General features: G+C 34.4%; 1 protein-coding gene across 16 annotated transcripts in view; it reads right to left on the bottom strand.

Annotated features, from left to right (window-relative positions):
- DCAF1 (DDB1 and CUL4 associated factor 1) overlaps positions 1–13,493 on the bottom strand; it is a 122,361-nt gene that overhangs the window by 11,939 nt on the left and 96,929 nt on the right. For 14 of the 16 annotated variants that reach the window (XM_056805004.1, XM_056805008.1, XM_056805000.1 and 11 more), the window contains exons 17-22: positions 12,618–12,702; positions 11,528–11,761; positions 10,262–10,355; positions 9,562–9,666; positions 9,128–9,201; positions 8,444–8,545 (exon numbers count right to left, since the gene is read on the bottom strand). In XM_056805004.1, the coding sequence (XP_056660982.1) occupies positions 8,444–8,545; positions 9,128–9,201; positions 9,562–9,666; positions 10,262–10,355; positions 11,528–11,761; positions 12,618–12,702 (694 nt within the window). The other 2 variants (XM_056805014.1, XM_056805015.1) reach the window with 2 other exon arrangements.

Genomic DNA, 13,493 nt, shown 5'->3' with positions numbered 1-13,493 from the left:
CCCTTCTCCTCTGCCTGGAGTGGTGTGTAAAAGAAAGAAAAAACATTTCTAACTTTCACTCACCAATGGGTCCCAGTGCCCAAAAGCTTCAGAAATAGTTCTCTTTAATTGGCCCACTCCTCTACCCTATTCCTACTTTTGTAGAAGGACAGTGATTTTATGGAAATGCAATTTACATATCTCATTTTGAAATACACATGGGAATGGAAGACATTTCTTTTAATCAAAGAACTGCAACCTCTTAGAGCTGTGGATTGGTCCCATTCTGGAAGTAAATTTGTAACTACACTCAAAAAGTGACTAAATGGGCACATTCTTTGACTGACATCTTAAGGCAATTAATGAAGAAGGAAAAGGAATCATAAATTTAAAAATATTTATAGATACTCTTTCTGTGATACCAAAAAACTTGAAACTAAGGGGGTGCCTATAATTGGAAAATGGCTGCACAAATTTGGTATATGACAATAATGGAATACTATGGTGTTAAAAAAAAAAGAATGAAAGGGATGGTTTCAGAGAAACTGGATTAGACTAACATAAACTTATGAAGACTGAGGTGAAAAGAGCCAGAAGAATAATTTATATAACAACATTGTTAAAAAAAATAGCTTTTTAAAACAACTTTATTCAACACAATGAACCGTAATTTCTGAGAATCAATGATGAAGCATGCTATCCACCTCCTGACAATCAATCAATCACTATTTATTAAGTGTCGACCATATGACAAGCACTCTGCTAAACACTGATGGGTGATGAACTCAGGGTACACAATAAGACTTTTTTTTAAAAGACAGAGCCAATATGGAAAAATGTTTTGCTTTAAAATGTACAATTGTTACAAAAAGTTGTTAAATGTTTGTTCTTTTCAATAGCGTAGGAATGTGGAAGGTGGGAAGGAAAGAAAATAGATTTTTGTTCAAGAAAATATTTTAATAAGCATTCTAGTCTTAACAGATATTACTGAAATTATAATCAGTAGCCAAAGTATTTAAAAATCTCTATTTACTAATATATAAAGGAGAGGGGAAAAGGGAGGGAGAGGGGAGGAAAAGAAAGTGAAAACATATTACATTTGGGATAATTGGGAAGAAGAGCTACAGCAACCCCAAAATCACAACACAAAAACACAAAATGGTCCTTAGGCTTATAGAGGCTTATACAGGCCTCTCCCAAAATAATGATAATAGCCTGGTGGCGAAGAAGGCACAGGGGATATTAAAATCACATATAAAAGTACACACATTAATTCAAATGCACTCAAGAATGTGATCTTTGACCAATCACCTGACATACCAGGAAAGGAACTAAACCACAGCCATATTGCCATCCATACAATAGCTATTATGAAAAGACCACAAACTCAGGTCTATCAGAAAGGTGAATATAGACATCAGGAAATTCGGTTCCACCAGATTTTCAATGGTAATAATAAATGTGGTTGTGCCAACAATTTAGAAAATGAACAAAAAATACAGGCACTGACTATCACCATTTCTTACTTAAGAGCTTAACCAGTTCAAAATATTCACAAGGAAAATGCTAAAAGGAACAGAGATGCCACTTCAGTCAGCAAATCTAGATGAGCAGAAAGATATGGCATCCTAAAGCAACACGAGTTGACAATACAAAATTAACCAGTAAACTTTACAATAGGAAGGCCTCAAAAAAGTTGTTTTTTTTTTTTTTGAGAAAATGAGTCCTATAAGAACTAAGCACAAGAATCAAGTAAGCCAGATTATTCTGACATTTATCAATGAAACCAGAAAGGATGACATACAAAATGAAACATCTTTTGGACCTACATTTATATAAACAATATATCATTATCTGCCAACAGGAGCACAACCACCCCATTTGGTCTCTCCAGCATCATAGGATCCAATAGACTATGAGAAGAAATGGCAACAACACTCAAGAAGATAAACTGGAAAGGAGAGCTGGGCCTGGCCAAGTACAGAGAAGACAAAAAGACACGCTGAAAGCCATGCAACTATAAAAGATACTATGGAGAGCAATTTTCAAGGTATCTCAAAATGAACATTCCAATAGAATGGGGAAAAGGCCATAGCTGGTTCATTTGTCAAAGAAAGGGGGAAGACAAAACTAGACAGGTTTTTGCAGCTCTGTTTTAGCTTTTTAAAAATAAATCATCATATCTTTCTGTTCATATAAAAGAAAGGTACAAGGAGCACAGGCTCTCTCAATTTATATTATATATTATGTCTCATACATACACCAAAATCAGACAACACACTATAACCAATAATTGCAAAGATCACAAACTGTCAGCTTTGTTCAATGATCTGCTGAACAAAGACCACATGAAGTATTAAACAAGGATATAGATATTCACAAAAAGAATTCACCAGTTTAATGGAAGAATTAAGTTTTGCCTAGGTTCAAACAAAAGAGTATCCTACTGACTGTAAGGCTAAATATTTGATCCTTTGGTGACACTAAACCAATTGCATTGAGCCCTCTAAAACTACAAAGCCTTTTCAGTGAAATTCAGCTGTGCAAAAAATTGTTTTAACTATGAACACTGTAAAAAACAATACAGATAAAAATTGTATTAAGCTAAATCCAAAACTGAAAAAAAATTTTTTTTTAAACCAGGTTAGCTTGAATTTGGAAAACTATATAGTACCTTTAAATAATCCCAAGGACTTAAAATACTATAAAATCTCACATCTCCAATGTAAATATATTCTCCTAGTACTATAAATCAAGGAATGCCAAAGCTATTAAAAAAACTAGTTACAAATAATTTCAAAGACATATGATACATATAAGCAGATTGCACATATACCCAAAAAACTTGGAAGTATATTAAAAAGAGCATGTAATACTAAAAGAGGAGGGAGAAGCAAGAAGGGAGAATATAGGGAGAGTCTCAAAAACATGGCAGGAAGTATCAAGACACAAAAAGAAAAAAGAAAAAAAAAGACACAAAAAGAAAAAGAATAAAGACCTCCAGTTAGGTTGGTAGATACCTTACAGTGAATTTATGTGAAAATGCTATCAAGAATTGTACAGGATATTACGACAGGGAAAGGTTATAATTTCTGTGATATACCAACACCGATAAAATTTATAGTTTATATCTTTATGAAACTATGAAATTCACCCAGAAGAGACATAATTCTGTATAATCAATCACTGTTACTAATAGAACCTAAAATTAACAAGAAGCAATATGTATATACTAAATATCATAACTCTACAGCAAAATCAGTCAAAACGAACAATTTCTAAAAGTCTATTTGACGAAAGCTTGTAGAATATCTCAGAATTATTTTTCTCATAACTTAAAAAAGTTTCACACACACAGAAATATCTCCCACTGTACCAAAATGTAGCTGGTTAGTCTACTGCCCCCAAGCAGTGATGAAATAATGACCAAGAACTCCTAATTATAAAATGTACGTAGTTCTCCTTTCCACATCACTGGGGTTAGGGGCCTGGTGTCCACACAGCCTGGTAAATTTGTGCAAAATTTGTTGGCACTCCCTTCATATGAGAGAAGAAATATGATTTTTTTTCTTTTTCCTTTTGTGAGATATTTATATTTTAAAAATTGCATATATGGTATTAAAAATAAAATATGTTGCTACTATATAATACTACATATAATACAACATATACATATTTATATATAGTGATTTGTTTATTCTGAGTTTCTAATTTCTGTGTCATATGCTGGCCTTCGTGTTTTCTTTTCTTTCTTTCTTTCTTTTTTTTTTAAATTTAAAACCCTTACCTTCCATCTTGGAGTCAATACTGTGTATTGGCTCCAAGGCAGAAGAGTGGTAAGGGCTAGGCAATGGGGGTCAAGTGACTTGCCCAGGGTCACACAGCTAGGAAGTATCTGAGGCCAGATTTGAACCTAGGACCTCCCGTCTCTAGGTCGGGCTCTCAATCCACTGAGCTACCCAGCTGCCCCCCTTTGTGTTTTGTATGGCAGGTTGCCCCAAAACTCCCCCAAAATTCCTATTTAATTTCTTATGATAATACAGAATATATGAAAACCACAATGTCGAAAATTATAATATGGAAGGGATCATCAGTAAAGAATTATGTGGGCTGAACTTAATGAAGGTTCTTTCTACTAGCCTTACCATAATAACACTGTAACACTCAGGAAACAGTGGCTGGTACTCCAGAATACATACTACAGATGGGTTATAGTCTATAACTTCCTGATGCTGGGCCTCGATCTAAAGGGCCTAGCTACTAATAGGTATTATGGTAGCTCACTTCTACTGAACCTCTGGTTAATTTTATGATTTCTTTCATTATGTTTTCTCAATGAAAAAAAAAAAGTTTAAAGTGCGGGAGGTAGGGACAGGTAGGAAGCATAGCAAACAGAGCAGCAGTCCTGGATTTAGAAAGTCCTGGATTTAAATTTGATCTCAGATATCTACTAGCTGTGTAACTCTGGGCAAGTCAATTAATCCAACTGCATAGCTCTTGTCTTTTTGTCTTAGAGATGTTACTTAAAACAAAAGGGTTTAAAAAAACGACCAATGTCTAAGTAAAAAACTAAATGATTATCCCAAGGAACTAAGAACCTAAGACTTTAGAGATAATATGGCAAATGATTACACAATTACTATTCTAGTCAGGTAGGTCACTAAGACCTTTTTTCCTGGTGTTCCTTTAACATGACTTATCTAACCAATGTAAATGATTAAAAAAAAAACAACTCTTAAGCTCTGAAATTAGGAAACATAAATACTTTCTATATATACAAAACCCTAGCAGCATAAAAACAGGGACTCTGATTTGATGACTAATTCAAGAGTAGTAAAGCCTATATATTTTAGGTGTTGTATTATTTTAAATGAATAGCATGTGAATTTTCCTTATTTTAAATATTTTATTCATGCCTTTACATTCCAGTTATTTTGGTTTACTAATGATTGAAACTCCTCTTACAACAAAGAAAAAAATTTAGCAAAAATGATCAGCAAAGATATGGTGTCTGACAGGGCAATGTATTTAAAAAACAGTATACTAAAGAACTCCACTTCAATGTAGACTACTTAAAGGGATTGCTATTAGAACCAAAGAGAAGAACTCTCAAGTTACTCTGACTGTTTAGGGGGTATGGAGAATAATTTCAAGCAAACAAAAAGGTTAAGGCAGATATGTCAACTGTGGATACCTGTAGAGCACCTACTGACTTAGAAAACCACAAATTCACATTATCTAGGTCGAGTGGTTTAAAACATACATATACATATATATATATATATATATAAATAAGCATTTCCCAATTACATTTTAATTTGGTGCCAGCCTGCTCTCAAGAGTTTTGTGGGCCACACCATAAAGCTGGTAACTGAACTAAGATACATATCATCCCATTTAGAAATAATCCAAATATACTTTTGGTTTGGGTCACATGATTAGGCCCAGGTAAGCATTCAGGCCCCATATAAAGACTCTGCTCTAAACCAGACAAGGGCAATAATTCGCCCTTACACTCAAAAAAGGAACTTTCTGATTCAGGACCCACTTTTGTAATCAATTAAAAATTTCCCTCTTAGACAAGATGCATGGAAAGCAATAAGAATAATGTTTATATGAAACAGAGGGATGCACTTGCTATTCAACTTGAAAACAACACAAATTGTGACTGCCAACAGTGATAGCACTTTAAAAATGGGTGGAAAAGTATACCTTAAATATGTAGATATAGATATTTAGTAACACAGATCCCACTGAATTAAAGGGATAATCAAGAACAAGCAAAAGTATTGACATCCTGCTTCAGATACCAAAGAGCAAATGTTTGAATATAAAATCAGCAAGAAAGGTCACTAATGTGAGTTCACTACAGGAAATCTCATTTATTTTCGTTCACAAAATTAAGCCTATAACTCCAAAGACAAAAACCAAACCTCCCTGGATTTTACTACTACAATGATATATTCCCCATTTGTAAGAAGATGCTTCAGAAAATGAAGCAAGTATTAAGATAAGCTATTAAGTATGTTAAGTTAACCCTAACCCAACATGGCTCTAAGGATAAAACTAAGCAGAACAAAAACCACACATCATCTATTTCCACTTGCTTCTCTCAATCATGATTTCCCTAAAAAATAAATGTAGAGGAGTGAGATATAGAAATAAGGTTTAAGAAGAAACAAAAACTGAAACAAACATTTTCTTATTCCTTTACCATTGCACACACAAGAGACAGATGATATAGTGGGAAAAGCCTTGGATTCAGTTCTTCAGTTCAAATCTTTGCTCTGCTACTTACTGTGTGACCCTGGGTAACTCATTCAACTTTGTGGGGAGGGAGATTCCTCATCTGAAAAATGAGGGAGTCCCTTCTAATTCTATGTTGGTAATCTTGTGTCATCTCTTTCCTCTATTCTATGCCTTTTTTGTGCCCATCTAAAACAAACAAAGGGAAAAATGGTGCAAGATCTAAATTTAGTTCAATATGCATTTATTAATTTACTACATATGGCAGGCACTATGTGAGGCAAAACATAATGATATAGAGGGATGGATGGATGAATGGATAGATAGATAAAATGAACAGTTAGATAGGTAGATAGATGCATGATAGATAGAGAGATAGAATAGGATGGGACAGGACAGGGCAGATGACTCCACAATAAATAGAAAATGAACCTCAAATTGGCCAAAATGTTACCTCACCTGCTTTTAAACTTGCAACAAGGGAATTCTCATCTCAAATGCCAATAGGTCAAAATCTTCAACAGATAACTGGTTCTCAAACTTTCTATTTCCCCTCCAGAAATATACTACTTCTTGGGAAGCTAAAGTACAATAATCTGGCATAGAAAATGTTTTTTCTGCAAAGAGAATGTGATCTATGAGCACAGCTGCAGAAAAAAAAAATGATAAAACTCTCAATCATGAGAAACCAAAGTACACATTGCCAAGAGATATATCTACAAAACATATACCCAAACATTCCACAGGTAAGCCTGTTCCCCTAAAAATACTACCAAGACAATTCCTAAACCAAAAATTAAATTCATCATCTAAGTGTATGATATATACTATATATGTGTGTGTATAAAAAAAAAAATATATATATATATAAATAAATAAAATCACCCTATGCTTTGCTCTAAAAATGCTGAAATGACAAAGTCTACCCTCAAAAAGTTTATACTCCAATAAGGTATCCAAAATAAGAATGGCAGGACATAGAATGTGATAAATGTAAATGAGAAGTTCCAAACAAAATGTTATGAAAAATTTGAGGAAGGGAAAAATCTGAACTTTCAGATGGAAGAATTAGAGAAGGCTTCATGAAAATGGTCTTAAAAGAAGTGAAGGACTTCAATAGATAAAGATATGGGGGAGTCCATTCCAGTACAAGAGATGGACTGTGAGAATGCAGAGGTGGGAGTCAGTAGGATGAGATGGAGAAGTTTGTAATCCAATTTGGTTGAACTAGTAGAGTATATGAAATAGCAATGGAAAGGAAGGCTGGAGGCTGTGGAGGGTCTCAAGTGTCCAATGTATGAAATTCATATTTTATCCTGTAAGCACTGTGCAGTCACTGAAAATTTTTTCAAGAGTTCTTTTAAAATTATGGAATGACATAAATCTATGCATTAAGGCAAGTATTTTAGCAGCCATGTGAAGGACATACTGAAGAGAAGAAATCAGAGGCAGGGACACCTATTAAGGACGCTATAAAAGCAGTTCAGGAACAAGGTAACAAAGACCTGATTTATGCTGGCAGAAGAGAAAGTGGAAAGGCTAAGACACAATAAATATAAGAGATTCCAAAGACAGATAATTGATAGCACTTTGGCAACTTAGTGGGCTGGACAGGGAGAAGAGATTAGAAAGAAGTCAAAAATGACTCCAAGATTAAAAGTTCAGAAATACCTTCCCATATAAAAGAAATATTTCATTATTTTCCCAAAACATCACAGCATTCTCTCTACTAGCTACTACTTCCAATTAAAAAGGTTACATTACTATAATAGTGAGAAAATGCATTAAAATACTGATAGTCAATTGAGTCATAACATTTCCATACCACATCTTTTCTGAGCAATTGTCATTGTTTTTCCCCAACATCAGATAACACTATTCACCTAACATTATATGTATACAAACAATCCAGGAATTGTACCAACTAGACAGTCACTCATGGAGAATCAATGTAACAAAACCTGAGTTTTATTACACACCACTTCTATGTATAAATTAAGCTATGTTAATTTAAAAGTGGTATTTCTGATTATTGGCTAAGATTTCACTGTAGTCATCATTAGCTTCATTCAAACTAAAAAGTGATGATAGTCTATAGCAGAATTTAGTGCAGACTGGATGAGACCTCCAAGAAGGAACACTACCATCATTATGAAGCAATTTTTAGCAATAAAATAATGGCTCCCTCAATAAAGAAATTCCAATAAAATCCACTCACCTGATCCTCTTCCTCATCTTCATCTTCTGCCAGGCGCTGCCTGCCCACCTCATACAACCTGCATACTGTGTCCATGTTCAGGGCATCCATACTGCCTTGATTCTAAAATCCACCCCACAAAATATGAAGTCAGTGCACCGTAGAATTAGGGATCTGTTTCAGCTTTGACCTATTTCCTTCAATTACCTCCCTGTGTCAATCAAAATAAGTGATTCTTGCAATAATAAATGTTGTTAAGCAGACTGCAAATGTTATATTACACCTAGAGCACAGAGAGGGAGGGAAAAGCAGTACAAGAAGGCTTAAGTGCTATCACAATTATATACAAACACACATACATGGTTCTTCTATGCTTTCATACTATAATACTGATGATTTGGTAAAGATAACAACCATGGATATATTGTCTAAGTTACAATGAGAAAACTGTGCTACATTTTTCCTCTACTGAATATCTCAGAAACAGCACTCCCTCACCTCCCACCCCTGGAAATAGGTATAGAAGGATCACTCAAAATATCTGATAACAGAAATAGACACTTGGTAATACACTTTTTCAAATATTATACATTATAATCCTAACTGAAGGCTAAGCACGATATAAATGTAGGTCAAAAGAATTAACTAAAATGATCTGAATGAATTTTACTTCAGAATATCTATATTCCTCTAAACATCCTTTACCTCAATAACAGCAAGGTAACAGTCCTTGGTGTCAGTGCACAGGTCAAAAATATTTCGTTTCACATCAATGGTAGCTAGAAAATAGAATATGGAAAAACTCAGGGAATTTTGTTATTGATTTCTTTGAATTTAAAATACTTTCAGAAATCTTATTTGGCTCCATTTTTCATATCCCTTTCTTAACTTCCCTTACTTTTCTAAATAAAAGAAAAACTGCAAATTTCTAAAACAGAAAAGCAAGAACAAACATACTAAGTCTTCTTTTATGAGTTATCTTTTTTTTCATATGAAACAAAAACAAAAGTGTGTGTGCCTGTGTCTGTCTGTCTTTCTCTCTCCAGAAAGAGGTAAGCACAAAACTTCCCAAGAAAAAAAGAATTCACATTCTCCCATAGAATATGCATATCCTGATAACCATAACTTGCCATGCTTACCTATAGGTTTATAATCTGTTGCATTGAATGTTCTGAAAGATGATCCAAAGGGGCTTTTCATCCTCTCTTCCATTAAGTCATCTTCATCATCTGCCTGTAGCATAGCTAGTTTAAGAGAAGAGAACCCCCCCCCCCCACCAGATATTTACATTTAATCATAGGCATAAACAATGTTGTCTTATAAAAACCCAGGGGTTTGGTGAATTTCCACTATATCTGGTTATAACTTTTCTGGAGACATTCTTCTGGTAATTCCACAGGTTCATCTTTAAACATTTTCTTCCTTCACTCATCTACTTCCCCCTGCTGAAATATCTTAAACAGTACAACTAATGTTCTCTAACACCACAAAACTGCTAAAGGGAAAGTGAACTATGAAGATTTGTAGTTTTTACTGAATGTAAGTCATGAAGACTGGAGAATAGTTTCCTAGAGATTTTACATCACTATCACACATAATTTAGACTTAACAGCTTTCAAGCCAATTACTAAGGATTAGAAAACATATTACCCCAAATTAGCATTTTAAAAAATTATTTGCATTTTCTGCTCTTATGAAATTACTTTTTTATTAATCTAAGAATTTCCAAATACTTTCCAGGACATGAGGAAGAAATTTTCCAAGAGCAGAACTACACAGTACTATGGCAGGTTAAGAGCTGGACACAAAGAAGAATAATAGAAAGGTTATGTTCATTACCTCCATACATCACTGTACCCGTATAGTTGAAAACTACACGACACTGATCCAAAGCTGGGACTGTGTGCAGCAAATGGAAAGTTCGAAGGTCCCACTGAAAGAATAGCAGTGAAGGAAGAGCCCCAAAAAATTTTTCCTTAAATTTATTCCTAGACCCATGTTGAAAGTCAACAAAGAACCTAAATGCCAACTTGCTTAGTTTCTAAGAGATGACTGTAATTAGTAAGGGCTCTCTCTTCTGGGCACAAAACTTCCCTCCTCCTTTTATTTTTTTAATACAGCTTCCTCCCACCAGAACATTGTTATTAAAATACATGGAAAAGCTAGAAACAAGAGGAAGAAGGTGAAACCAAGAGCCACTTCTAATGTTAAGCAATGTCATATAAATTATGACCTGAATTAGAGGAAGGTGTTTCAATCTTAGAACTACAAAAAAATTTCCTTCAAATAAAGGACTTTCTCTAATCTACTAAGTATAGCATTTAATATATTTGAAATAAATCTTCCTAGAAACTAAATAACAGTTTTTAAGAATTTGGATGTAATTAGTTACTACTAAAAATCTCTTGAAGTTTTCTGAAGACTCAAGATCACCTCAAAACAATAGAATTTGTGTACATGTAAAATTAACTTCAGTTATGAATTTCTCAGTCAAAAATTTTAAAGATGCTTTAGTATGCTGGATTTTTTTATTTCTTGTAAAGAGTTTAGCAAATGCTTAGCCAATAAAGATGCAGATTTTTTTTTTTTAACAACAACAATACCTGTCCAGCTCAGATTACTTCTTACAGTCTGCCAATGTAACTGGTAGCTAGCTATCTGCAAAGTTATTTTTAACATTTTTTATACATAATACAGCTTTGATAAGTTAACAAAAAGGCAGGCTATTGAGGGAAATTTTTTTTCTTTAAAATTAACCACACTATTAAATCAGAATTTTCTTTGAATTACACCACTGAAAGGCAGATCTCTCAGCTAGTTACAAATCTGTATGGCAACAGAAAAAAAGTTATACAAGTTTTGCCAGACTACACCAAACAACCATATGTATTTGCAAAAAACACTGACTGACTAGATTTTTCACTTGTCTTCCAGATATTTAATACATTGCCTTCTTAGCCTATGAGAGTATAAGGGATAAAACTCTATGCTAAATAGATGGTAAGTTATAAAAAAAAAATCAACGGAATTTTCTTTCTAGTTTTCTGCAGTACATCCAGAGCTTAACTAAATGATTCAGGGTGTTCTAGTAAGGGTGAAGGATACAATTTCAGTATTAATTATGACTTCTAGTCCATTAGGATGGAAAACACCACTGATGTTCATGTTGAACTTGTCAAACTTATGTATGGCCTGCGCAGAACGAACATCCCAGAGAACTCCATCATTTAAGACTAAATCATCTGTAGGATTAAACGTGGCACAATTCCTCTTGTAGTTGTTGGCAAGATCTGGGTTAAAGAGAGTCAACAGCTTGTTGCCAGTCTGAATGTCATAAATCTTTGGAGAAAAAAAAGAGGAGTGAGGAAGATATATCAGATTCATGTGTTAGTTAACAAATTATAACAAAAAGTTTTGCAAACCCAATTCTTCCTGACTTCTCACTTCTGACAAGTTTCTTGAAGTCCCAATTCTCCCAATTTGCCTAATGAGAAACCAATCTATATCTCTGCTAAAATTCTAAAAGCAGCATTTTCAGTGGAATTCCTTTTCCCAGAAGAAAAATGAGAAAAGTAAAGCTTTCCTAAAGATGAGTAGGAAATCTTCTTTTCCGATCACCATCTTGGGAAAAGGACAATGTGTTCAGCATAAGTGGGAAAATGATATGTTTCTCTTTTCTAAGTCAATGTATAATGATCTATCTAGTGATTATTCATTCTTTAAGGCGGGGGAGGGGAAGGAGTTTTCTCTCTTTTTCTCTTTCTTTGGGGACTGGAGGAGAGAAGGGGCTGGGTAGGATAAAATTTTCAATGAAATATTCCAAAACATTTATCCACAACACAGAACTTCAATTAGTCAAGCAAAGTGTCCAAATACTCACAGCAGCTTAAATGCCAAGATATTTAACCTACACAACCAATTAATAAACATTTATTAAGCACTTACTATCTTGCCAGGCACTGTGCTAAGAACTGGGGACAAAATAAAAGCAAAAAGAGCCCCCCAAAAACAAACTCCCCAGAAACCTACTTCTTTGAAAATCTCAGATTTTTAAGTTTTTTTGTATAAAGGCTCAAACTATTGTCCTAGACATATTTAGGACCATAGCCTAAGTATATAGTCTTCAAGGAAAAAGCATCTTATGTGAACAGAAGTACATCATCAGCTTTAAAGTTATGAAATCAAAGGTACTTACATGGGCAATGTCCCCTTTTGTGCCAATGACCCTATCTTGTGAGTGCTTGCTGAACTCTACGTAGTGGTCTTCTGTGAAGGAATGCCTGCAGGCAAGTAATAGGTAGCAGATATATCATACTCCCTGGAAATCTGATCCTTGCAAATGATTAAGTTTAAAACATGTATCAAGTTAATTCCCAACTTCCAACACAACTAAACTAATTGAATTAAAATTCACTAACTCCCAGAGATAAAACCGTAACATTCAAGGGAAAAAAAAATCTGACAAAAAAGTCCTACCTTAATTTGTCCAAGCAAGACAAAAGTGCTAAGAGGCTTCAGCCCATAAGAGAAGGGAATTTACCATCAAAATGATTAGCAGGCCCCTAGTCCTTTTATTCAAGTTCCAAAGTACCCACATGCAGAGGCAGAAAGATAGCCAACTGCCATGTGTTAATAAAATTCACATGGTAAACAAGTGTGACAGGTCTCATATCCAGCTTACTGGGATGGGAAGGGGAGGAGAGGGACCAAAGGAATGCTACTGAGTAATAAGAGTGTTTAACAGTTAAAGAACATCTTAAAGTTTGCAAAATGTTTTATATCCATTAATTCATTTGAAACCCTACAACAATCATGTGATATAGATATTATAAATATTACTATTCCCACTTTATAGTTCAGGAGACTGAAGCTCAGGGTGGCTAAGTGACTTGCCTATGGTCAAACAGAAAGTAAGTGTCAAAAGGTGGGATTTGAACCCAGGTCTCTCCTAACTCCAAGTCCAGCGCTCTCTCCACTACACCACGCTGCATTAAACATTGCAATGGTAGGTTCAATCTGAGAAAAAACAGTTCTGGAATGAAAGAAGAGAGTAAGTTTTCTTCTTTATCCA

This window comes from Monodelphis domestica, chromosome 7, assembly GCF_027887165.1.
Source record: "Monodelphis domestica isolate mMonDom1 chromosome 7, mMonDom1.pri, whole genome shotgun sequence".
Lineage (NCBI taxonomy): Eukaryota > Metazoa > Chordata > Mammalia > Didelphimorphia > Didelphidae > Monodelphis > Monodelphis domestica.
Note: the sequence above shows the minus strand (reverse complement) of the source record. Positions and strands in the feature narration are given on the sequence as shown.